Source organism: Cervus elaphus, chromosome 19 (assembly GCF_910594005.1).
Source record: "Cervus elaphus chromosome 19, mCerEla1.1, whole genome shotgun sequence".
NCBI lineage: Eukaryota > Metazoa > Chordata > Mammalia > Artiodactyla > Cervidae > Cervus > Cervus elaphus.
Window position 1 is genome coordinate 53,416,961 of NC_057833.1, and position 27,565 is coordinate 53,444,525.

The window sequence follows — 27,565 nt, forward strand, 5'->3', positions numbered from 1 at the left end:
GGCTGAAGGAGAAAAAGCTCTTCATTTAGTAACTCTCCCCCCCACCCCCAAGCCTTTTTTTACCCCAGTAACATTCTAGTCAGGAGACTTATCCTGAAACAGTCAATTTGACCCAAAAGTGACTCACTGGGGAAGTTTTGCTAAGTGGGCAAGTATGCCATGCTTTTCCCAGCTACCTGTAATCCATCTCTCTTTCCCTAGATAACGCACCATGTTGAACATGTGGTCTCCTTTTCCTTTCACATTTCCTGGGGTCCCCATTGCCTCCATCACTGTGAAGGTTCACAAACCACTAAAGCTCCTTCACCTCCCAGAGAGTTTTCAGAACTCTCCAAGTTGACTGGACAGTATCAAGGCCCACTAGATTATGGAGGGATGGTGCTTTATTTAGACCCATTTGGCTTCAACAAAGTACCTGAGATAGAAAGGGTTCTTATCATGAACAATAGGGGGATCCTTCCATTACTCTCAACATAGCTCTAAAACTTTCTACCAGGTAGCTTCAGTCTCTGAGACTATTTTCATCTTTCCCCCCTTAATTTCACTGATCTGTGATCTTAACTCTATTTCTGAATCATATTTGAATTATTTTTTCTCATTTTATATTACATTCCTGTAAGTTTATTTCTATCACAGGCACATTCACATTTTTAAGAGCATAAAACTGTATTAAATATTTGCAATTTTCATGTATTAGGTTCCCACCCTAATGTAATCTTGATCCAAAGTAAGGACAGTCTGATTTTTGAAAGGGCCCTTTCCAAACAGGTTTCAAATTCACTAGGTTTTAAAAACACAAATGACTGGCAAGAAAAAAGTTACTTTATTCTCCTTTTCAGGAAGAAAGCAATTTAATGGAATTGACTATACACAATCTTTTAACACTTTTATGCATTAACTTTGTAAAAAATACACCAAATATTATTTCTATTCATGACTTTCCAAAACTATAAAAAGTAATTTCAGAAAAGACTGAGTTTAGGGCCAGGCACAAAATGTTAATCAGAAATACTGACTTAAAGCCAGAGTGTAGATTTTCAGTTAAATTGTGGTTTTTGACCTGAAGTAAAACATCAATCTGGAAAAGGAAATGGCAATCCACAATGCTTTCCGCGTTCGTTAGCTGATCAATTACTTCGAACTGTCTCGAGTTAACTAAAACTCCTCCATGGCTCCCAGATTCATTTCCAGCCACTTCAACTTAAACCAAAAAACTACAGAAGTACTTTTACAGCTAAAATGGCGAAAGGCCCTTATTTGATACACATTCCTTTTAAAAATGCTGTAGGGCAAGGAGGGCAAAGATTATCCACATTTTATGGGTGGTGAAACTGAAATTAAATCCCTTGTCCAAGAAAATAAGGCTATTTAAGAGCTGAACCCCAGGTAAGAACCTAGAGTTCTGATTTCTAGTCCAGCTGCCTCCGCCCTTCAAAGTCGTCTTGGTTAATCCCGGGACTTGAAATTCCTGGGCCTTGCAGTCACGGAGCTGAATCACGACTACATTCCTGAGCGCTCGCTGAATCCCGCAGACCAGGGGGCCCACTCCTAAACTGGGTAGGAACCAAGAAGGCGGTGCACCGTGACGCCCGAACCCTCAAAGCGAAAACAACTAAACTGTCCTCGGGCTGTTTACCGAGGCGGTCCTGGACCCCGGAGGCAGGTCAGCCGACGCCAAAGACTATAAAGCGCGGCTGCCCACACACTGCCGGATTCCTAGGGTAACTGGGTAGCGCCAAGGACGCCGGGTCTCCGCCACTGTCCGAAGCGCCCCGACCGCACCGCGCGCCGTGTGCCGCGTGAGGCGGAGCCCGGCCCCCGAGCGGCGCGCGCACCCCGCCGCCTCGCGTCGCGTGACTCGGCGGGGGCGCGCGGGGTTAGCGCCCGCCCGCGCCACTTCCGACGCAGCCGGAGGTTCAGGTTCCGGGGCGCCGCGGAGCTCCCGGCCTGTGGGTCGAGCGCGGCCCTCTGCGGCGGCCGGGATGGAGGAGGCTGGAGCGGCTGTGGCCACAGCCGGGGAGGCCGAACTGAACTTGTCTCGCCTCAGCGTGTCTCTCGAGACGCTGGAGTCGGAGCTGGAGGCGCGGGGCGAGGAGCGGCGCGGCGCGCGGGAGGCGCTGCTGCGGCTGCTGCTACCGCACAACCGTCTGGTGTCGCTGCCGCGGGCGCTGGGCAGCGGCTTCCCGCACCTCCAGCTGTTGGACGTGAGCGGCAACGCGTTGACCGCGCTGGGGCCGGAGCTGCTGGCGCTGCGCGGCCTGCGCACGCTGCTGGCCAAGAACAACCGGCTCGGCGGGCCGGGTGCCCTCCCCAAGGGCCTGGCCCAGTCGCCGCTCTGCCGCAGCCTCCAGGTGCTTAACCTCAGCGGGAACTGCTTCCAGGAGGTGCCCACCTCGCTGCTGGAGCTGCGCGCGCTGCAGACCCTCAGCCTCGGCGGCAACCAGCTTCAGAGCATCCCGGCCGAGATCGAGAACTTGAGGAGGTGAGTGGGTGCCTTCCTGAGAGTAGGGAGGCCCGGGACGGGGTCCGGGAGCTCCGGAGCCCCTCATCTGGTCTTGGCGCCGTGGGATCACGTACCCGTCTTTAGTCCAGGCTCTTTTTGAACTCTTTAACTGCGAGTACTGCCCTTCCAGCTCGTCGAGTTGGAGTGGAGATCTAATAAGGTCATGGGTGTGACAGCAGCATTTGGTTTGTTGTGTTTGCCCTGTGCAGATTTTCAAGACAATTTTTCTGGGGTCTGGGGGAGTGACCGAACCGAGCACACACTCTTAACAAATGTAAATCCGCGGTTGTCACTTCACTCCGAAGTCTTGGGTGGTTTTCCATGCCTATAAACCAATGTTTATGCTTTGTGGCGTGACATACAAGGTGCTCGGAGCTGATCCTTGTTTTTCACGACATTTCCTGCTCCATCCGTCCTCTCTGTAACGATACCAGCAATTTGTGGTTTTGTGGTATTCCAGTATTTGTGGAGTTCCCTAATCTGTGCGCTTTACCTTGTAGGCACTGACTAAATATGTGTTGAATGGGTACAGTGCCTCTGTGCTGCTGTTACCTTTGTCTGGAATGTTGCTTGCACTTTGGCAAACTCCTGTTCACCCTTCAAAACTTGTTTTGAAGGCCATTTCTTTGTTTCCTTCCTTTACTGCTTCCTGGACAACAATTAGTTATTGTCTAAACTGTACTACTTTTGTACCTCATGCACCCTGCCATTGCATTTAACCTTATTGATTATAACTCCGTGTTTACAGATCTGCCTCATCGACTGGATTATTCAGTAAATATATGTTGAATTAAATGGAAGAAGGAAGCAGAGAAATAACAAAAGTCCCTTCAATAAAGTGGGAAATAAAGCAAGTGTTTTGTCCAAAGTGAAAGAAAAGTAACTACCGTCTATAAAGTCTTTTTGCATCCTTTATTGAGTTTTCTGAGATAACCAGATATTAGAGCTGAAAGGGACCTCAGAGTTAAGTGTAGTGGAAAAAACACTGACCTGAGAGTAAGAACTCTTGGTGTCCCAGGCTTAGGCAAGTCCCTTACCATATCCTGACTACAGTTTCCTAATCTGCAAAGGAAGGCGCTTGGACAAGATGTCCCTTTGTTTACTCCCCAGCAGATTTTTGTGGAGTACCTACCCTCTGTCAGGCACTGTCCTAGGTGCTGGGGATCCAGTGATGAAAGGGATCCTACCCTCCTGGAGCATTGTAACAGAGGAGAGGTTAAACAGCTGTTAACTTCATTGTCTAATTACAATTGTTATAAGTTTTGAGAAGAAGTAGGAGTGCCTTGAAATGAGGTAACTTGGTTTGGTTTGAGCAAGTAACGTTTGAGGTGAGCTTTTAAAGGTAGAGTTAGGAGTTAACCAGGAGAGGATGGGATGGGATCAGTCCAGGCTGAAGGAACAGTGCCCGTGAAAACCCAGAGGCAAGAAGGACTGAAGGCCAAAATTTTGAAAGGAGGTCATTGTACTAGAGCATAGTGAGAAAGTAAGCAACAGGAAAGGTGGCAAATATAAATTTGGACCAGATCCTAGGCCATGTCATAACTTGAAGGCCATGGTAAAGCTTGGATTTTATTCGAAGTACACCTGAGTTTTATAAAAGCATGGCTGTCTTATTGCTGTGCAGGAATAGAGTGGGGAGGGAGTAAAGAGCTGAGAAGAGACTTTGAGGGCTGGTTGGAAGGAGTCTCTTCTACTAGAATGAGAGATGATGGTGGCTTATACTAGGGTAATGCTAGGAGACATAGTAAGAAATAGAGTTGGAGAGGGATTTAAATGTAAAATTGTCAGACCTTGTTTTTTCTAATTTTGATGTTATGTAGTTACAACATTCTCATTTGAATTTTTTTTAAACATACTAAGGAAAACTCAGGATAACTATTATTTCCATCACATGGGAGAAAAGGTAGGCAAAAGTCCTGTTTTTTTTTTTTTTAAATACTTACAGTGCAGCAGGCCTTTGTCCTCTGAATATGCTTTTTAATTTTCACAATGTTTCTGTGAGGAGAGGAAGAAACTGAGGCCCTGAGAAGTCAAATCTTCATGTAACAAAGCCAATAAGTGGTAGAACTGGATTTGACCTTTGGGATCTCTGACTTCAAACACATGAATTTCTCACAGTGACAGAGTAGGGCTAGAACCTAATTCTTCTGACTGCTGTTCTCTTGAGTCAGATCAGGACTGTGGCTAAAGCCATTTTCCTGATTGATCTCATTTTCTGGACCACTATGTGTGGTTTTTGGTCATTGCCCCTTTGTCTCCAATTGTGTGTAGATGCTTTTATGTCAGTGTTTTCACTTTTCAATTGTATGCTCTATTTCTTTTTACTGATAAGAATCAGTAAATGTTTAGATTATATGCTCCAAATATAGACACTAGTCGAATGTAGGCTGAAAGGGGTCATGTAGAAATGCTATACTCTTAGAAGCAGAGACAGCCTAGGCATTTGGCCTGGTTCACCCTCTTTTTACAGATGAAGAAACTGAGATTTAGTATCAGTGATTTGCTTGAGGCCAAATAGTGACAGTGTGATTCATGTGGTTCAATCCTCATAGGCTGCTTACTACTTAGTACTGAAATAATACATTAAAGCTTCAAAAAAGGAGAGGCAAAAGTTTAGTTACTCAAACTCTAACTAAGGTACCTGCCCAAGAACACCATTTTCTCTTAGAATATACGTGGGCTCCCTCGACCTCATTGGTAACCTTGATGTGTTTTGTGTATTGTGCTAAGTTGCTTTTAAAACCAATTGAGGTGTTTCTGGATACTTGGAATATATCTGCCCTCTTTAACAATTTAAAAAATAATGCAGAGTATATAATGCATGTAAAGGTTCCCTTTTTCCCCACCTTCCATCCTTCCAGGAGGGAATAACAAATAAATACTCCTGGCTTAATTGGTGGAGTTGATCCTCCAGATTTAGCAGGTTATCTTGATGTTTGTTTCCTGTACTCAGTTGATCCTAGTGATAAAATTTTTAAAAAGTGGTTTCTGAAAGATGACTTTGAAGAATAACAAATAAGTAGAAGGTGAAAATCCTATTTTTATGATTAGCTTCATTCCCCTGGAGTAAATTAGGCTCAGTGTGAATCATGAGGTTGTGGATGTAGATTCTTTCCATCAAAATATGAAGTTCTTATTCAACAAGTAGGTATAGTAACTGTTCAGCTAATATATGGAGAAACTTGGTTTTGTTCTTACAATGTTGGAAAAGTAGGTATAATTCTTGTTTTGACCATGACCTCTTTCACAGGCTTTCACTGAAAGCCTGATGTGGCTTTCAGTAAGTCAGTTTGGTTGCTCAGTTGTGTCTGACTCTTTGCAACCCCTGGACTGCAGCAGGCCAGGCCTCCCTGTCCATCACCAACTCCCAGAGTTTACTCAAATTCATGTCCATTGAGTCGGTGATGCCATCCAACCATCTCATCCTCTGTCGTCCCCTTCTCCTCCCGCCTTCAATCTTTTGCAGCATCAGGGGCTTTTCAAATGAGTCAGTTCTTTGCATCAGGTGGCCGAAGTATTGGAGTTTCAGCTTCGACATCAGACCTTCCAATGAATATTCAGGACTGATTTCCTTTAGGATGGACTGGTTGAATCTCCTTGCAGTCCAAGGGACTCTCAAGAGTCTTCTCCAACACCACAGTTCAAAAGCATCAATTCTTCAGCGCTCAGCTTTCTTCACAATCCAACTCTCACATCCATACATGACCACTGGAAAAACCATAGCCTTGACTAGACGGATCTTTGTTGACAGTGTCTCTGCTTTTTAATATGCTGTCTAGGTTGGTCATAACTTTCCTTTCAAGGAGTAGGCGTCTCTTAGTTTCATGGCTGCAGTCACCATCTGCAATGATTTTGGAGCCCCCAAAAATAAAGTCTGACACTGTTTCCACTGTTTCCCCATCTATTTGCCATGAGGTAATGGGATCAGATGCCATGGTCTTAGTTTTCTAAATGTTGAGTTTTAAGCCAACTTTTGCACTCTCCTCTTTCACCTTCATCAAGAGGCTCTTTAGTTCTTCTTCTCTTTCTGCTATAAGGGTGGTGTCATCTGCATATCTCAGGTTATTGATATTTCTCCCGGCAATCTTGATTCCAGCTTGTGCTTCCTCCAGTCCAGCATTTCTCATGATGTACTCTGCATATAAGTTAAATAAGCAGGGTGACAATATACAGCCTTGATGTACTCCTTTTCCTATTTGGAACCAGTCTGTTGTTCCATGTCCAGTTCTAACTGTTGCTTTCTTACCTGCATGCAGGTTTCTCTAGAGGCAGGTCAGGTGGTCTGGTATGCCCATCTCTTTCAGAATCTGCCACAGTTTATTGTGATCCACACAGTCGAAGGCTTTGGCATAGTCAATAAGGCAGAAATAGATGTTTTTCTGGAACTCTCTTGGTTTTTCCATGATCCAGCAGATGTTGGCAATTTGATCTCTGGTTCCTCTGCCTTTTCTAAAACGAGCTTGAACATCTGGAAGTTCACGGTTCACGTATTGCTGAAGCCTGGCTTGGAGAATTTTCAGCATTACTTTACTAGCGTGTGAGATGAGTACAGTTGTGCGGTAGTTTGAGCATTCTTTGGCATTGCCTTTCTTAGGGATTGGAATGAAAACTGACCTTTTCCAGGTTGCTTTAGAAATTAAAAATATGAGAATTGTGATAGAAATAAAAACTAAATATTAATGTCCTGGAATGTTTTGAAGCTAGCTGCAATAGGTTGATATCTTACAAAAAGAGATGACTCAACCAGATGATAAAAGAATGCAGTAAAATTTAAATCAAAACTCTTTACCCCATTAGAGTCACATACTGAGTTTTTCTCTGGCTTTCAATTCTTCCTTCTGGCTGCTTTCTTTCAATGCGTTAGTCTGGGGCAAATACCAAGAAATGATTCCTACATTTGTGCTTCTGCTTTTGAACATATAATGTACTTTAAAAGCCTGTGGTGAGTATTTGAAAATCATTTAGTCTGAACGTGCTACCTCAGGAAAACAACTTTCTTGATCCACAAGTGTATGATTCTTAGCTTTCTGTTCTCTTATTTTCTGTTTTCTGCATCTTTATGAACCAGTCTGTCTTACTTTAAGTCCATCTCCGTGTTACCAACCATAATATAGGACTCATGTATATATTTGTTATATTTAACATGATTTTTGTTTGGGTGGAAAAACAAAACATGTCCTGCTTACACCTGTGTTTAAGTTGTTTGGCACTGAGGGGAGCCTAGTGTATTTTTCTAGTGGGTCACTGGGCTTCCTAGAAGAAAGGCACCCAGTATCCCTAAGGATTGGAGAGGTGAGATACTCTTCAGGAAACAAATTTAAGGTTGGCCTGTTAACCCTAAACAAAAATGAAAGGAAGAATTCTCTAAATTTTGTGAATGACTTTCCTGATTTTTGTTTTTTTGTCAAACACCAAAAGAATAGAGTTGTTTCAAGGCTGATTGACAGAAGTGCAATGTTGACAAAAACAAGAACTTTTAAACATAAACGCTACAGTTTTGCTTTAAATTCTACAGTAGTTTCCTTTATCCTTATAGAAAAGCATGTTTGGAAATAGTAGAGTGTGTTTTAGAAATGTAATTCCCACAAATCATTGAAAAGCTTTAAGTCCAAGAATTTTGGAAATTATTTGAGTTTGAAAGTGGTACATAAACCTAAAAATGTAAATTTAATATGCTGATTGTATATGCTAATTAATGATACCCATCAGTTGCAAAGAGATTCATATGGTTTTGAAATCATGGATTTGGTTATATTTTGGGATGTCATATCTTTTTCTGCCAAAGTCACGTTAACTATTAAAAGTTTGGCATCCTTTCTGTGTACTTCCCCACCAACTCCAAAACACAAAGAGAAAACACTAAGTAGTAACTGGCTACCAGATGGTAGTTTCTCTTAGTTCCTGACTTAAATATATAGAAAGGACCATATTTATATTTGCTGTCAGATTCACTTGTCCCTTTCATCACTTTCTTTTCTTTTCTTCCTCACTAGACTAAATTGCAAGTTGTTATTTTACTGTCAGATCCTTTATAAAAGGACTTCCCAGTATGCTAAAAAATTTTTTCTTAGTGGTCTCAGTAAAAAGTGTTTTTTCCAGAGAAGTTTCTGTTTTGGATTCCAAGTATTCTTTTCTACTCTACTCTATTCCATTCCATTCTATTCTTGTAGCTGTCATGTTTGAAAAATAAAAATTTCTAAGTAACTGAGAAATAGCTTATACCATAATGTGTAAGATAAAAAAAAATCTTGCCTAGGAACCTCTTTCACCAGTGCTTAAGCACTTACATGTAGGAGAATTCAGTTTTGTATCCAGACTGTTGATTTTTGCCACAAGATGATACTTAAAAGAGAAAAATAAAACAGGCTGTCAGGATTAAAGTTTTCTGTTTACTTTTACTGAGCATTGTAAATCTAAAGAGAGAAATGCAGCCTTGAAAAGATTCACCCAATAAGAATAGAAAAGAAGTATCATAAATATATTTTTTAAATGACAGAGATTCAGATTCAAATTGGCTCTTTGAATCACCATACATCAAGGAAATCTGAGATTATGAAATACAGATAAGAAAATCAACAAATAGAAGAAATTTTATCTGAGAAAAGATGTATAAGGCAGCCTATAAAGGACTTTAAGTTTATTTCCTAATTTCAGAGGATAAAGGAGGGAACTTCATCAGTGCAAAAAAAAAAACAGAAGAACTTTTAAAACTGATAACTATGAAAACCCCAATTGGAATTTCTAGAAATAAAAATATCTGACTAGGAACTCAGTGGGCTGATTGGCAGACTGAAGTCAGCTGGTGAGCCGTGAATCAGTAAGCATAAAGAGATTACTGAGACACTCTGAAATGCCACACAAAAAGATAAAGAAGTAGAAACTATGAAAGAAATGTTAACAGAGGTGGAAAATAGATCCTGAAGTTCAAAGTGCTATTTGCTAGGAATTCCAGAAAGAGAATAGAGAGAATATAGGAAAGGCAGTGCCAGAAGTAATAGTAGTTGAGAATTTCCCACAATTAAAGAAAGAGAGCACTCTAAACTGGTATCTTGATACAGCATAAAAAAAGCCTTTAGAACAGTAAGGATAAAGAAAAAAGATCATGAAAACTCCTAATAAGAAGTGAAACAGATTACCTTCAAAGAATAATAGTAATATGGGCTGTAATAAGATAGTAGAACAGTATCTTCCTCGTGCTAAGGAAAAGTATTTGTCAACCTAGAATTTTATGCCCAGCCAAGCTATTATTCGGGTGTGAAGGGAAAATATAAAAACAGCAGAGATTAAAAAAAAAGAATATGAGATAAAGGACTAAAAGATGAACAACTGTGAGTCCATACTGAAAAGAACTTCTAAAGGATGTGCTCCAAGAAAAATGAACTTTAAAAGAAATAGCAACTGCCAAAAACAGTGGTAAACAGAGAAATTGATAAAGCTTACTGATGATTCTGAGTAATTATTGATTGGGAATAAATTTTAGTTTATTTTCAAATCAAGGTAGAATTAATTCAAGATGATAATATGAAGATGACAGAGAAGGGAGCATGGATGTGTGTTTGGAAGTTAGAAGAAGGGCAAAGGAAATTGAAGGGGTAACTACTAACAAAATAGATGTAGCACATACAATTCAAAATAATAGAGGAGGAATGAGACAAAAGGAAACTTGATGGACACAGCCAAAAGCAGGCTGTTGGGGAAAAGATACTGAGATACACCATGGTAATAGAAAACACCAGGGCAAACACATCAACATTCAAGTTGTGCACTGTTTATGAGAGTTTTACTTAAAATAGAAATACCTCAGTAGGTTTAAAGTTAAAGGGTAGAAAAAGATGTACCAAGCATCTCTCTATCATTTTACATCTGAACTTGACTGCCATAGGTTCCAGTCTGGTCTTCCTGCTCTCACCCCTCCCATTGTACTCACCTCTCCCTGCCACTTCTACTGTTTTCCATACAGTAACTGAAGTGATCCTTCTAAAGTGTTAAGTCAAGTTACACAACTAGCCTTTGTTCACACCCCTTCTACCTAGGATAAATTCAAAATCCTTGCTAAGGCCTGAAGGTCCTCTGTGATCTGGCTTTCCCAGGCTACCTTTCTAACTTCGCCACCCTCCACTAAACCCCTTCTGTCACCCTGATGTACCCACACTGGCTGTGTTGCTCTTTCACAGCACACCAAGCTTTTTTCCACCTCAGAGATTTGTACTCCCTCAGTCATTTCAATCAGATCTCCATTCAAGTGTCACCTCCTAAGATAAACCTTTTTTGACCTTCCAGTGTACTCTACTGAATGCAGAGTTCTGGAGAATAGCAAGGAGAGACAAGAATGCCTTCTTTCATGAACAATGTAAAGAAATAGAGGAAAACAATAGAATGGGAAAGACTAGAGATCTCTTGGAGAAAATTGGAGATATCAGGGGAACTTTTCATGCAAGGATGGGCATGATAAAGGACAGAAATGGTAAGGACCTAACAGAAGCAGAAGAGATTAAAAAGATGTGGCAAAAATACACAGAAGAACTACACAAAAAAGGTCCTAATGACCTGGATAACCATGATGGTGTGGTCACTCACCTTCAGCCAGACATCCTAGAGTGTGAAGTCAAGCAGTCCTCAGGAAGCATTACTATGAACAAAGCTAGTGGAGGTGATGGTATTCCAGCTGAGCTATTTCACATCCTAAAAGATGATGCTGATGATGCTGTGAAAGTGCTGCATTCAATATGTCAGCAAATTTGGAAGGCTCAGCAACGGCCACAGGATTGGAAAAGGTTGGTTTTTATTCCAGTCCCAAAGAAGGGCAGTGCTGAAGAATGTTCAAGCTACCATACAGTTGTGCTCATTACACAAGGTTATGCTCAATATCCTTCAAGCTAGGCTTCAGCAGTATGTGAATTGAGAACTTCCACATGTACAAGCTGGGTTTCAAAGAGGCAGAGGAACCAGAGATAAAATTGCCAACAGTTGTTGGACCATGGAGAGAGCAAGGGAATTCCACAAAAGCATCTACTTCTGCTTCATTGACTATGCTAAAGCCTGTGTGGATCATAATAAATTGTGAAAAGTTCTTAAGGAAATGGGAGTACCAGACACCTAACCTATCTCCTGAGAAACCTGTACGTGGGTCAGGAAGCAACAGTTAGAAATGGACATGGAGCAACAGACTGGTTCAAAATTGGGAAGGGATGCAATAAGGCTGTATATTGTCACCCTGTTTATTTAACTAATATGCAGGGTACAGGCTGGAATCAGGATTGCCAAGAGAAATATCAACAGCCTTAGATATGCAACCACTCTAATGGCAGAAAGTGAAGAGGAACTGAAGAGCCTCTTGATGAGGACGAAAGATGAAAGTGAAAAAGCTGGCTTGAAATTCAACATTAAAGAAAAAAAAAAAAATAGGATCGTTATACCCAGTCCTGTCACTTCATGGCAAATAGAAGGGAGAAAAGTGCAACCAGTGACAGATTTTATTTTCTTGGGTTCCCAAATAACTGCAGATGGTGACTACAGTTAAAAAGACTCTTCTTCCTTGGATAGAAAGCTATGACAAGCAAAAGCAAAGACATCACTTTGCCGACAAAGGTGCATATAGTCAAAGCTATGATTTTTTCCAGTAGTCATGTGTGCATTGAGAATTGGACCATAAAGAAGGCTGAGTCCCAAAGAATTGATGCTTTCTAATTGTGATGCTGGAGAAGACTCTTGAGAGTCCCTTGGACTGCAGGGAGATCCAACCAGTCCATCCTAAAGGAGATCAGTCCTGGGTGTTCATTGGTAGGACTGATGTTGAAGCTGAATACTTTGTTGAAAGCTCTAATACTTTGGCCACCTGATGCGAAGAGCTGACTCATTTGTAAAGACCCTGGTGCTGGGAAAGATTGAAGGCAGGAGGAGAAGGGGACAACAGAGGATGAGATGGTTGGATGGCATCACTGACTCAATGGACACGAGTTTGGGTGAATCGGACACGACTGAGTGACTGAACTGAACTGAGTAGACTTATTTTTCCCTGCATTTAAAGTTACCTTAAAAGAATGATAGTGTCTACTGAGTTAGCAGATATAGCAGGAAGACAAAATAACATAGTAATGGAGAAGATCTGTATGTCTGTGTTTTAGGTATACAGCAAGAACTGATTGTGCCACCTCTGCTCCTGCTGCTCCAGAAAGTTTTGGCGAGAGCCTGTCTACCAGTCATCACCACAAGGAGTAGCAGTACATTTTGGTTCTATATATGCTGTGTCTAAAATATTGTTAGCATTATTAGAAAATAAGATGATTAACCGGAACTTTAATTTCATAATACTGGTTCAGTTTTGCATAATTTGTTTAGTTAGCCTCTGAAGTTTACAGTTGCTACAATAAGAGCAAAGAAGAAATATAAACTTAAGCATGTTTTTCCGTTCTTCAGTGGAATGATAATGTATTGAATCCAAACCCACCAGCATAGAATACAGGGCTCCTATAATCTGGCCTTTCTCCAGCTGTACTCTGGGTTCCTCAAAATGAATTCTTTCATGTGTCAAAAGGTATACTCATTATCCCATAAAAACCCTCTTTCCTGAAGAGGAACCTGAAGTTCCTCTTTCCTGCTGTTATCCTAAATGGGCTAAATTCATAATCCAGCTGAAGTTGCAACACTTCTGGGAGCCTTTCTAATCAGAACTAATGTCCTTTTATTATTTCTCTACTTGTTAAACCTTACATCATTTATGGATTGTTCTGCTCATTTTGGTATTTTAATCACATTGGGCTTATTTGATGCCTTATTTTGCATTTAATTACAATACTGTCTCACATTGGAGTGTCTTGCCTGTTTACCTATAATACGAGCTCCCTGAAGATTGCATTCTTCCTTCAAAGACTGTATAGACAAAGAAATCCTGAATAAAATTTATCCATTTGCTGAATGGATTAATGATACGTGTTCATTTTAATAAAGACAATGAGGTACTTGTCCAACTTTTTTTCATTTATTTTTGCAGTTTAGAGTGTTTATATCTTGGAGGAAACTTCATCAAAGAAATACCACCAGAATTAGGAAATCTGCCTTCTCTGAATTACTTGGTATTATGTGACAACAAAATCCAGAGTGTGCCTCCTCAGCTTTCACAGTGAGTATTTTCAGGAGTTTATGTGTAGATACACATCCGTGCTTAGGAATTACTGTCCAGCATTCACCCACATGGTTTGTATGTGGAAAAGAATTAAGTGTTATCAAAGTAAATGATACAGAAAGCTCTGAGGTATGCTCTGAATTGGGTTGCTTATTTTTAATTTTACTTTTAAATGCTCTGACATATTCTTCAATATTACTGAGCCTCTTTTTCTCTTTTTAAAATTTATTATTTTTAAAAATTTTATTGACATACAGTTGATTTACAGTGTTGTGTTAAGTTCTGCTATACAGCAGAGTGATTCAGTTATACATATGTATGTATTCTTTTTCTTACTCTGTTATGGTATATCAAAGGATATTGAATGTAGTTCCTTGTGCTATACAGTAGGACATTATTGTTTATCTTGTATGTAACAGTTTGCATCTTCTAAGCCTAAACTCCTAATCCTTCTTTCCCCTACCCCATATCCCCTTGGCAATCAGAAGTGTGTTTTCAAGTCTGTGAGTCTGATTCTGTTTCATAGATATGTTCATTTGTGTTATATTTTAGATTCCACATGTAAGTGATATCATGTGGTATTTGTCTTTCTCTTCCTGACTTACTTCACTTAGTATGATAATCTAGGTCCATTCATGTAACTGCAAATGGTATTATATCATTCTTTTTATGGCTGAGTAGTATTCCAGTGTGTGTGTGTGTGTGTGTGTGTGTGTGTGTGTGTGTGTGTGTGTGTATGAGTACATCTTCTATATCCATTCATCTGTCGATGGACATTTAGATTGTTCCACATATTGGCTGTTGCAAATAGTACTTCTGTGAAAATAGCAGTACATGTATCTTTTCGAATAATAGTTTTATCTGAATGTATGTTCAGGAGTGGGGTTGCTGGATCATATTACAGGTCTATTTTTAATGTTTTGAGGAACTTCCATGCTGTTTTCCATAGTTGCTGAGCCTCTCTTCTGTAATCAAAAATAGGGTATTACTTTGGCATAGGTTCCCCAAGGTTTTATGGAATTTTGGTGACTCATATTTGCTATGTAGCATTCATACCCAGTGAGATAATGTGAAGGAGCTTGATTCCTGTTGCATTTGAAATCTTTGCTTTTTTAGATATCTGAATGATAAAGCATGCCAAAAAAAAAGCCTTTATATCTAGTATTTATATCAGCTAGCACAGAATACTTTCTAAGTATTTGGAGCTCTCTAAGATTCTATGATATACACAAATTTGGGCTCTAATTTAGTTTCAGCATCTTTTAATTTTAGTTGCATTGATATTAACCTTAATGGCTCATTCTTATGGGGAGATTGAGTTCTTCACTTAACTCTCTGGGTAGTTACCTTGCTTATGGCTGTTGATTTTTGTACTGCCTTCATTCTAGGTTGCATTCACTTCGTTCCCTTAGTCTTCACAATAACTTGCTGACATACCTGCCTCGAGAGATCCTCAACCTTATTCATTTGGAAGAACTGAGTTTGCGAGGGAACCCACTGGTTGTTCGTTTCGTTAGAGATTTAACCTATGATCCTCCAACTCTCCTGGAGTTAGCTGCACGGACCATTAAAATTCGAAATATTTCCTACACTCCGTATGATCTTCCTGGGAATCTTCTTAGATACTTGAGTTTAGCCAGCAATTGTCCAAACCCAAAGTGTGGAGGTAAGTTAATTGTGTCCTGTTACCCATTCATTTAGTTATTTTTAAATTAATGATCTAAATGTTATAATTAGCTGTCTTCTTTCAGAGAAAGGTGATTTGTCTCTGTTTCTGTTTGCTTTATCTTTTCACCCTTTTACCAGATAGTAAGACATCTCACCCTCTCTGTGTTCCTTCCTTCCTCCCTCCCTCCTTTCTTTCCTCCCTCTCTTCTTTCATTTCTTCTTTTCATGGTACTTTCAAATTCATACACAAGGCAAAATACCCAGAAAGTCTTATCCTGTCATGGAACTATCATAGGATAAGCTAAATTGGTAATATGAGGGGAAACACAAAGCATAAATAGTTCTAAATGCTTTAGAAGAGTCTCTAAAATGTTTAGCTACCTTTCATGTTTATTTGAAGGACATTTTTTTAGACTCAGCATTCTGAGTATCAGGTACCTTTGTAAAGTATATTTCAAAATGTATGAGAATAGGGTGAAGATGTCCCAATTTCAGAGTGTCTTTTGGAATTCAATATTCTTTTAAACTCGTGGTTCAAGATTTCTTGAGTTTAGAGCATTTGGAGAGAATTGAATAATGTGATGTAACTCAGAGTAAAGTAGGAATCCAAAATACTATTGGAAATCATAGGAGGGAGAGAGTACGTTTATTAGATCTAGAAAAGATGAGACGGTTCTTGAAACGTGAGTTGAATTTTGATATGGTTTGATTGAGGTTAGAAAACTTTTCAGCTGGAGAGTGTAAAATTGGGAACAAAAGCAGAAAAATGTCAAATGAGAAACAATTTGACTGAAAGGTACAGTTAAAGGAGTAACGAGAGAAGAGTGAAAGGTACATTGAGGCCAGGTTATAAAGGGCCTGAAGCGCCAGGGATCAGTACTGGAATGGGTTGCAATTTCCTTCTCCAGGGGATCTTCCCAACCCAGGGATTGAACCCGGGTCTCCTGCATTGCAGGCAGACGCTTTACTATCTGAGTCACCAGGGAAGGACAGATTCAGAGATTAGATACAGACTATTAAGCCTGAGGAATCAGTAAATGATAACAGGTCAGTTTATTTTGTCTCCCTCATAAAAGACTTTTTTTTTTTTTTAATCCAACTTAATAGGGGTACAGGAAGGTTTTTATTATTGTAGGATAAATGTGGGTGCCAGGAAAATGCTGCATAAATATGATCAGAGCTGAGGTTTTCCCCAGCTCTCTAGGTCCTATTATACCTTGAAAAGTGTTACAAGGTTAAAAAGAGAGAAGGTGATTTAAGTTTCTCAAAGAATATTAAAGGTCAAGGATACTAATAGTTTAAAAAAGAAAAATGACGCTACTCTGGGCCATTTCTGGGCACTTATTCTTAGAAGTAGAGATTGCTGTGCCAAGTTAGAAGTGCTTTTGGTTTTCTCTGGTTTTCCTTTCCAAGTTGGCTTCAACAGTTGCAAGAGACAGCACTCACACCAGGCCCTCAGGTTTAATAGTCTGTATCTAATCTCTGAATCTGTCCTTCCCTGGTGACTCAGATAGTAAAGCGTCTGCCTGCAATGCAGGAGACCCGGGTTCAATCCCTGGGTTGGGAAGATCCCCTGGAGAAGGAAATTGCAACCCATTCCAGTACTTTTGCCTGGAAAATTCCATGGACTGAGGGCCCTGGTAGACTACAATCCGTGGGGTTGCAAAGAGTCGGACAGGACTGAGCAACTTCACTTTCTTTCTTTTCTAGAAATGGACCTCTACAAGAATTCTCCTGTCTCTCTTAAATGGCTTCTTAATGAGTTCTTTAGTATACTGCTATGTTATTTATCTTAGGAACAAAAATACTTTTTACATTATTAGCTTAAAATTTGAGATAATAATCTGAAGTGAACCATTGACATTTTCCCCCTCAAGATTCCTTGGTTGTTGAACTCTATAAACAAAAGTAATTTTTTATTTTGTAAGATAATTTGTCTTTGTATAGTCTGGAGATCTTACAAATGACAAGATAGTATTATACTGTTTCAGGTGTTTTATAATGCGCTCCCTGGTGGTTCAGTGGTTAAGAATCCTCCTGCCAGTGCTGGAGATGCAAGAGATGCAGGTTCAATCCCTTGGTGGAAAAGATCCCCTGGAGAAGGAAATGGCAACCCACTCCAATGTTCTTGCCTGGGAAATCCCATGGACAGAGGAACCTGGCAGGCTACAGTCCATGGGGTTGCAGAGTCAAACGCAACTTAGTGACTAAACAACAGCAACTCTATAATGCTTAATTTTATAAATGCTTTATTACTTCTATCTGTTTTAGAAGCTAGCACATTATGGGGACTTATTGTTAATATTGATTGATCAGTTTACTGAATTGGTCCACTTTCCTACATTGTTCAAAGTAACATACTATGAATTTCCCTTTTTAAACTATCAGTTATACTGACTTAATACAGAATCACAAAATCAGAAAGTCAATGGAGAAATAACAGAAGAAAAATTAATAGGAGAAAAGTTGTCCTTTGCTTGGACCACATCTTTTTATTTTGGTCCCATATGTTATATACACAGAGTAGTTGGTTACAGAGGAATCTTAGGTAGAGTGTAAAGGTTGAGGTTCTTCTCCAGAGAGGCGATGGGACCCAGGGTTCTAAGTGTCCCAATTATACTGCAGCTGTTGTGACAGCCTTCGTAGTTAGAGACCTACAGGAGGAGAAGCAGCCGGAAGCCCACGACACAGCAGCCTCTGCTTGCCTGTCATCACTAGCTGTATATTTACTCAGCTGAAGGGCCACAGATCAGGAGCACTAAATTAGGCATCAAGAAAGCTAATTACTAGTTTCAGTCTGTGTCGCAGCATATAACAGCGTGAAAGTCAGGTGAGGTCGGCAGTGAGACAGCTTTGAAGCTGTGCCGTTGGACCCTGTGGGAATACGCCGGCGCTCGGTTAACTTTTAATTTCCCTTCTCATTACGTAAGGGCGGGGTGCCGGCAGTCATCTCCTTCCTGTAACAACTAATTCTGTAAGGTCGTTATCAAAGGAGTTTTGTGTGTCGGTTTTTTTTATTTTACTTTTTTAAGTTCCTTGACTGTAGGGTAGTACCATGGAGTGGCTTGGGGGATGGAGAAAGGGCACTTTAGGTATCCTATAATCTCTATCAGTCCCTGTCCACCAAGTTACCAGAGACAACAAGCTGAGTCCACAGTGTCCTTTTAATGCCAACTCCCTTTAAAGTAAATCTCCTGACCTTTTCTTTGTAGTCAGATTGATATCTCTAAGACCTTCCAGTATTTCTATAAACAACTATGGAAACAGCCACTACCTCTGCTTAAGATTCTCAAAAAAGAAGACTGTAAGATTTTTTCAGAGTGATGAATATAGGGTTAAAAAAGAAACCGTGGCTCTTTGCTTTGCTTTGTAATGATTACTTTGTACTTATTCTTCCTTCTCTCCAGGAGTCTACTTTGATTGCTGCGTCAGACAGATTAAATTTGTGGACTTCTGTGGGAAATACCGCCTCCCTCTGATGCACTACCTGTGTTCGCCAGAATGCTCTTCCCCTTGCAGTTCTGCCTCTCATAGCTCCACATCCCAGAGCGAATCAGACTCAGAAGATGAAGCTAGTGTGGCTGCACACAGAATGCAGAAAGTTCTTCTTGGTTGAAAAGGGTGCAGGGTGGTGTGAAACAGTAAAAGACTGAGCAGCGGTGGTTAGAAAAGAGACTAGACTTTGAGGTTCACTAGAAACTGTATCTTAAATGTCCATGGCATAGTTGGAGATTTTGTGTTTCTCGCCATTCAGCAGGAAGAAGCCCAATTCCATGTTTGGATTCTTGGAATATAATTCGCTCTGAATGGCAGTTTCAAATTTAGCTGATTGTTTGCAGTTTTCAAGCTTTGCATGAATCACACAACAGAATGGAACATTCTGCAGAGCCGTACTGTGATAAACCACCAATGCTTTGGCTTGTGACAGTTGACATGAAGATAGAAATTATCACAGCTGTAATTTTTATCAGTGTTGTCCTTGAGTTTAGGTTGACCGCTATACCATAACAGGATTAACCCTCTTTTCTTGAATTGCCCCTATGTCTAGATTACAGTTTTTCAGATAAGCTCACAGATGGTTACATAGGACCTAAACCTTTCTCAGCTACTGATTGGCAAAGGAAGGGATATAACTCTTATGTGGGGTTTTAAAACTCTTCAGTTCTGCTCCTTTGTTCTATGTGATTGTTGTTATCCTTGTATAATCCAGCAGTGACTGTAATAGTGCCTTAATCATAACAAGAATTTAGAAATTTATTCAAGAAATGATACCAGAGCAGCCTATAACCTGACATACTATGCAGAATGGTTTAAAATATGCTTTAACAGAGCTAGGTAAACAAACGTATATCTGACATCTGAGCTCATAGCCACCTTAACTTCATTTTTGTCTAAACAAATCACTTTTATACTTAATGGGGAGCCAACCAGCTTGAACTTAAGAAAGAATAATAGGTTTTGATGGAAAAATCTATCAGATTTCTTTCAACAAAAAAGAGATGTTAGGTAGGAAACTTCTTTATATCTTGCATTAAAGGAACAGGAGAAAGATTTTAAAGGTTTTAGGAGTCCACTGTAGCTCCTTTGCCTCTGTGTAAAAGGGCTTTCTTGGTGGCTCAGGTACTAAAGAACCTGCCTACAATGCAGGAGATCCTGGGTTTGATCCCCGGATTGGGAAGATTCCCTGGAGAAGGGAATGGCAACCCACTCCAGTATTCTTGCCTAGAGAATTCCATGGACAGAGGATCCTGGTGGGCTACAGTCCATGGGGTCACAGAGTCGGATATGACTTTGTGTGTACTGAATTGTAACTTCCTCCAATTTTAAAGAAAAACTAGAGAAACGACAACAATTGAAACAAAATTGGGCACAGCAGTCATTGTCTTTACACAGTAGAACAGTTTTTAAAACAAGTTTAACCATGGTGTACTTTTTGAAAATAATGATAAAATATTTTAAATGTATTAATACAGCCTTAAAATATAGCAGAGAAATGGTTTCACATATTGCCAGTAGAAATGACCAAATTTTTATTAACCTAGTATGCAGTAAAAACTAATAGTACAACTATAAGTTGACATTGTAATATAAAATACACAGCACACATTAGCAATCATTAGATAACTTACTTGTCATAACATAATGGTTTGTTGGAGAATATTACCTGTAGAGTAAGACATAGTCCTGAAACACATTGGAACATCAGATGATCTCCCTTCTGACTTCTGGCATTCATGACTGGGCACACCTTTTCTTAAAAGCAGGTTGTTGTATAATAATGATATGTACATATGTTAGGTTTTTGTCATATATATAGTTTATTTTAGAAGAGAATATACTGTAGGATAGTTTGTTTGTTTATTGTATGTTAATTCATGAAACATCATGAGAGTTTCATGACTGCAGTTGTGAAACGCTGCTATGGAGTGAATCCCTTCACTCTGTTGTAATAAGATTCTTTTTTCCTTTTGATCCAGAAATTTTCTATGTTTATAGAAGTTATGTAGTATATTTCTACTGCCTAGCAAAGTAGTACATAGGTGATTATATCATTAAATGGAAGTAATAAAAAGTCTTTGTTTACTTTTCCATTTGAGCCACACGACTGGGCTTCCCAGGTGGTGCTAGAGGTAAAGAACCCACCTCCCAGTGCAGGAGACAAAAGAGACAAGTTCCACCCCTGGAGGAGGGCATGGTAACCCACTCCAGTATTCTTGCCTGGAGAATCCCATGGACGGAGGAGCCTGGTGGGCTATGGTCCACAAGGTCGCAAAAAGTCGGATAGGGCTGAAGCGACTTAACATGCACGAAACTACATACTATTAGTACAAGACTGAAAGATAAAGGTGACTTAGGCAGTGCCTAAGTGGCAAGCCCAAAGTGTTCTGTCAGTAAGTGATTTAGGTAAGATTCATAAAATATTTTCATAGAAAGTAAATAATGTGTTCATAGTAAAAGACTAAAATTGATAGGAACAAATTTTTTCTGGCTGAAATGCTTTAGGTTTACTTCCTAATTCGTTACCAGTTTGATTTAAGTAACAGCTTGGGTGATTTTCTAATGTAGATATGGTACTTAACCTTGCCAGCTTCCAGGAAAGAAGATATTCTGATTGATTTTTTACAGGCTTAACTCAGTCCAACCAGAAACAGTGTCTAGTCTTTGTTGCACAATATAGATGTATACATTGTATATAGCAAAATGTCTTCCAGCAAAATGTTATATTTGTATGTACATTTGAAAATCTCTGATTAGTATACAGCTGTCTTTGGTTACTTTTACTTGAAATCTACATTTTAGCTGTCAGTTTTATCTCTTTATTTTTTTTAAATCTTGACTTAATCTTTATAAGAGCTGCTAATAATTTCTAAGCTTTTCCCTGTTTCTTTTCTCTGCCTTCCTTGTTTTGGTAACTGATGGCTATAAAAATTAACCAGGAGTGAGATACAGTTCCAGAGTCGTATAGCTAACTGCACATTTAAATTGATAGTGTCTCTAGGTACTAAGTCACTTGTTTTTGTGTAAGTTTTTGATATTGCTCCACTTGGGCAATTTTAATGACCAAAATTTAATGTGGATAAAACTACTTAACCAAAGCATTCACAGCGGGGGAAGGAAGAGGGTAGGAGGAACATTAGTGTGTTTAGAATGGAATTCTTCATTGCGGGTTTGAAATTGAAATGAACATTCTTAGTAATCTTTATTCCTAGAATCCAGTTCTCTCAAGTGTCACCAAACTGAGCTGGTGAAATAGTCCTAGGATTTTAGGAAATCGGAAGATTAGGTAATAGAATGTTTTGCTTCCATGGTGCCAGGGATTGGCTGACCAAAGGACAAGCCAGTCAGGGTTCTCAGCATTCCCTGTATTTGTGTAGTAGAGGTAGATCTGAGGGTTACTGTTCATATTTTACTTCTAAATGCTTGCTGATTTAGGAAGCGTCTCTTACCCTAAAATTCTTGATATTTGGAACTTTAAGTTAACAAATTTAAAAGTAAAGACTTGGCATCATGAACTGTACCTCAAATTTGAGAAATTTTTGTGTTAAATGTAGAGTTGAAAGCAGTCCACACTAGTGCGGGGAACCACTGCAGACCAAGTCTACCATGCATTGTAAATACCAATTTTAAACAGAAGACAAAAAAAAAAAAAAAAACAGAAGACAAGGAAAAGGCTGATTGCTGGAGTGTTAAGTGAAAGAAATCTTTAAAAACAACAAAGGACAGAGAAAGAGAAGTCACTCAGGGAGATCCTTGAGCCAAGAAAGTTTTTTAAAATAAGATTAAATTGTTTTGAAACTAAGTGGCCCACTAACTACCATCTGGAAGCCTTTATCACAAAATTGCTTCAGCTTCTGCTGGTGGGAGATTGTCTACTCTCTGCCGTAATGCAGGGCCAGCAAATAGGATTTTCTTACAGCTAACCTTGGTCTTTCCAAAGGGAGCAAGTAATACCTCAGTAACTTGGAATTTGTGGTACACACTTGGTTAATGTTTACCTTTTCACTATATAAAAGAGAAAAAAATACTAGGCAAATTAGTGCAAATAAAGTTTGATCTTACAAAGCATCTTAGCAGTAGCTGTTTATATAAAAAGTTATTCTAAATAAGACCCTTTGTAGGCAGAACTTGTTATCATAGTGTATATATGTAGTGTATAAAAATTAGTAAAGCTGCATTTATTTAGAAATACCTAATTTTTACCTGAATGAGAAGAAATGGTCTTCTCATCCAAAGTAGAGATTTTATTATGTCAGTATAAATATTTCTCCCCATTTAGTCCAAAATAGCTTTGAAGTTGTGTTGAGTATTTAACAACAGTAAAGACTGCTGTGTAGGTTTTAGGCAACATGACCTGGAATGCGTAGTTCTTCTTTCCGTTGTTTAGAAAGGTATTTGACCTTCACTGTCCCTGTATTAAGCACTCTGTAACATTAATCTGATGGGTTTAATAGCATCCATCCTTGTGTTTTATTATAGTCATGATCTTTTTAAAGGTCGCAGTGCCTTCAGTCTTGCTTAGGAGGTGTGTGCCTTAAATCTCCCCTTCTAGAGCCAAAGTTCGGGGAACTGTGTCATCAGGTTGTATGTGACAGTCTTGTGACCACTTGCTTTTGAATGAAGGGAGAATGACTGTGATCCTGAAGGGCTTCTTCCCCTAAAAGCAGGCCTAATGCCTATGAGTTGAGGGCTTCTGGAGATGGAATCCTAATCAGGCATACTATCACAGAAGGATTAGGGTCCCTGAAATAAAATCAGTGAAAAGGTATATTCTCTTTTCATATTACTTTATAAAGAAAATAACATCTGCTTCCAGTTCCTAGCCAGTGCATATTGATAGCATCATATAAAGATATTATTAGCATATTTTGTGCTTTCTTTGTAATACCAGGTTAAAGGGGGAGTATGTTTTAATATTTTTGCGTGTAGATATCCGTGTTCTTTTTCTGTCTCTTCTTGGTTCATATTTGCTAAAAATTGATGTAGAAAATAACAGTTCACTAACAGCAAACATGACACATTATCAAACATTTCACAGGGTAATATTGATTTGGGTGCTACTAGACTTAACTAGAACTTGTTTATTAGTCTCAGTTTATTGTAAGAGATAGTATTCAATCTACTTAATATTAAATTTGTTAGTATAATGAAGGTTATATACCATTATACCAGAAAGCCATGGTTGGAGAGACTATCTGCATTTACCAGAAGTTACTTTCTTCCTTTGGCTGTGAATAAATCAGGTAAAACTATTGTATTTTCAATTCCAGTTACAGGAAGAAACTGGGGATAAGATTGACATCACTATTGCTGATTCAACAGAAACATTACTAAATTGGTTAGTTCTGTCTGCAACTAGTGTTTTAAGAGAATCCTTTCACTAACTTAAATGATTGGCATTGATATGTTATTGAAAAGGAGTATTAACCTCAACAATCACTTTACAACAGTCATGGAAAGACTTGTGTGTCTGTAATTGGTATCTGTTGCATTTCTGAGCCCACTTTGTACTCCTGAGAAACAAAAATATAATGGGAGAAATATTTTATATAACCAGTATTTTAACTTTTTATAAAGTTTGAAATTTTAAAGTATCAACAAAGGATATTGAAAATAAATGTACTTTTACTTTAGTTAAATTACATCTTATTATCTGAGTCCTTAATTTTCTGTATTTGATATCTTGTGAATTAATTTATAGGTATATAGATGTTTAAAACAGTAGTAACAGTGTAACTAAGCAATGTGACTCAATAATTACATTTTATTTTCAGAACAAGATACAGTTTATTACATCAGATTTATATATTACCTGTAATGGTAAATGCTCTAATCAGAATATTTAAGCTAATTAAACTCTATACCTCCTTTCCCCCCACCCAGGACACACACAAGAATGTGATCTAACATTAACCCTCTGTGTGAATTTTGCCTTATCAAACATTGTGCCTTATTTTATTAAAAGTGTTTTGTTGGAATCTAATTCTGTATTCTGGAAAAGTAAAAGTCTTTTAATTGACAAGCATTTACTTAAAAATCTTATACTGTTGGTTTTTGCCTGATTACTTGCTGTACCATTGCTCATCTATTCATTGAATTTTTTCAATCCATGAATAATGCATTAAGCATATATAAGCATTTATATTCTCTGTGCCAGATGCAAAGGATGAAAGATGAACTAGACCAGATCCTTTCCTCCTCCTTCCACAGCCTTAACAGACTTACAGATGCATACTCTAAAATGAAATGGGTGAGGTCATTTTGCTAGTGGAAAGTCAGTTATTTCTTGCATTTAGTCCAGAACCAAGCAATCTTAATGCAAAGTAGTATAGTATTAACTGAGCACATTGATATTACAGTACTTATTCAGTGCCATTATTTTGGTTGACTCTAGAACAACTGACATTTCTGGATTCTGGAATTTGGAAGAATATCATGATTGGTTGTGAGTTATGGTAAACAGACTGGGTAGGAAAGACACACACTTTGCAAAACAGCCATTGTTTAAAATTTGTTGAAATGGAAAAGGCTTAGAGCACTTTACCTGGTTGGTATATAAGAAGACTTCTTGATAAAGATGGGCTTAGAAATTTGAGGGCACAAGAGAAAAATTGTCAGTTGTAACTGATCTTTCCTGAGGGTAAAACTCCCTAAGCTGCCCAGTTGAGGATATTCTCCTTAGAGCAAGTGTTAAAAGAAAAATGTCTTCAATGGCTCATCTAATTCTGTTGTACTGAAGAGAGAGCCTGAACATTCCAGAGGCTGTGTGAGATTTGGATGTGTCCCATCTGAACATCAGGTATCGAAATCTTAGAGGTCTGAAATTGACTCGCTTTTTTGAGAGATGAAAGTTTTAAGCCCAGAGAGACTTGTCCAAGACTTCACATGACTGAATCTTAAATCTAAGCCTCTGGGTTCCCAGGTCAGTGCTGTCTCCACTACATTATGCTACCTTCTTTAATTGATATGTACTCTGTTGTGTGACAGGAAATAAGATTTTACACTATCACTTCAGAATTTTGCATTTTTACTGGTACGATACATACTTGGATGGCTCATTATATTTACAAAGCACATTCAAAAGTGCCTTGTTTAATCTTCATGACACTGAAGTAGGACTAGGTTTGGTAGTTTGTTGGTGTGGGTTTGTCATACCCTTTCCCTTAGAGAAGTCAAGAAATTGACATAGATTTGAAAAAGGGATATTTAGCTTTATCAAATCAGAATTGAATTTCTGCTCTCCTTAATGAATATAACAAACTAAACACAGATTCCCCTGCATGGGTCCTGTACCCTTCTATAGCATTTCATGAGACTGACTTAGCACCACAGATCTGAAGGAGGTCAAATGCTCCCCAATTAGGAAAAGATGTGTAAAAAGATTTCTGGGCAGCTATTCTCAACCCTGGTTGTGCTTTAAAACCACCATGAAAGTGAAAGTCACTCAGTCGTGTCCGACTCTTTGCAACCCCATGGACTATACAGTACCACCATGGGAGCTTTCAAAAGATGCAAAAGTACAGGGCCTCATCACCAGACCAATTGAAACCTGATCTCTAGAGGTGGGGTCTGGGCATCAATAGTTATAGAAGCTCTCCATGACTCAGTTACACGGCAAGGGTGCTTACTCTCCTGTGAAAGTCCCTTCGTGGTAATGAGATCAGTGAACTAGGATTTTTACAGATGAAGAAATGGGTGAGAGTGAAGAAGTGACTTGCCCAGGTTCTCTTAAGATAAATTGTGACAGCTGTGGCTAGAATCCATTTATCTATTGGAAAAAAATTGTTTTAATTGAATGCCTACTTTAGACCAAGCAGTGATTACTAATCCAATGTTCTTTGCTTCTCCCTGTAAGTTACCTGTTTTCTGAACTGAAAGCGTTTTGTGGTTGTAAGATGATATATTCAAGTGGATTGACCAGATTGAAGCCAGCCTCAACTAACAATATCTGCTGAATCGTGGAATGCAAAAGCAGCAAACCAGATCAGTGTGACCAAAAACTTTCATAAAAGGATGGCTTGGTCAGACGTTTCAAGTTAAAAGTCACAAAGCAGGAGAGCCTTTCCATGGGTAAGGAAAACCTCGTAGAGTCATGCACTGCTGCTTTTGACCACAGGTAAACAAATGGCTGGGGCTTCCCAGGTGGTGCTAGTGGTAAAGAATCCACCTGTCAAGTCTAGGAGATATGAGAGACTCAGGTTCAATCCCTGCATCAGGAAGATCCCCTGGAGAAGGGAATGGCAATCCACTGCAGTATTCTCGCCTGGGAAATCCCATGGACAGACGAGCCTGGTGGGCTACAGTCCATGGGGTCCCAAAGAGTCTGACATGACTGAAGCAACTTAGCATGCACACAGATAAGTGGCTAAGATCCTTAGCAGCAGGGATGAAGTTGACAATACCAAGAAAGTTTTTTTTCTTTTTAAGTAAGATTTTTAAAATGTAGATATCCGCCTACATAAAAACACTATAGATCCTCCATAAATATAAACTCTCTCGCTAGGAAACAGTAAGAAATGTTCAACTCAACTACACACTTTTATAAACACTATGCATAATTTCTACCCTTAGTTTCTTTTAGGTCTAGCTATGATATTACATGATTATTTTATTACTTAAATCTGAAAAATAATGCAATCTTAAAATATCTAGTTATTTGGAAGATTTAAATGGAAGAGTAAACTTGCTCATGATGCCATGGAAACTCAAAGAAAAAATATTCTTAAAATGTTACTGTGGGTATTTTCTATAAATAAAGACTGGATTTAATGTTG

General features: G+C 39.0%; 1 protein-coding gene across 1 annotated transcript; it reads left to right on the forward strand.

Moving 5' to 3' along the window:
- The first annotated feature begins 1,034 nt into the window (after positions 1-1,034).
- Positions 1,035-27,565, forward strand: LRRC58 (leucine rich repeat containing 58). The gene is made up of 4 exons (XM_043874230.1): positions 1,035-2,482; positions 13,494-13,622; positions 15,014-15,291; positions 18,701-27,565. Exons 1-4 carry the CDS (start codon positions 1,983-1,985, stop codon positions 18,907-18,909), a joined length of 1,116 nt encoding a protein of 371 aa, XP_043730165.1. The 5' UTR covers positions 1,035-1,982; the 3' UTR covers positions 18,910-27,565.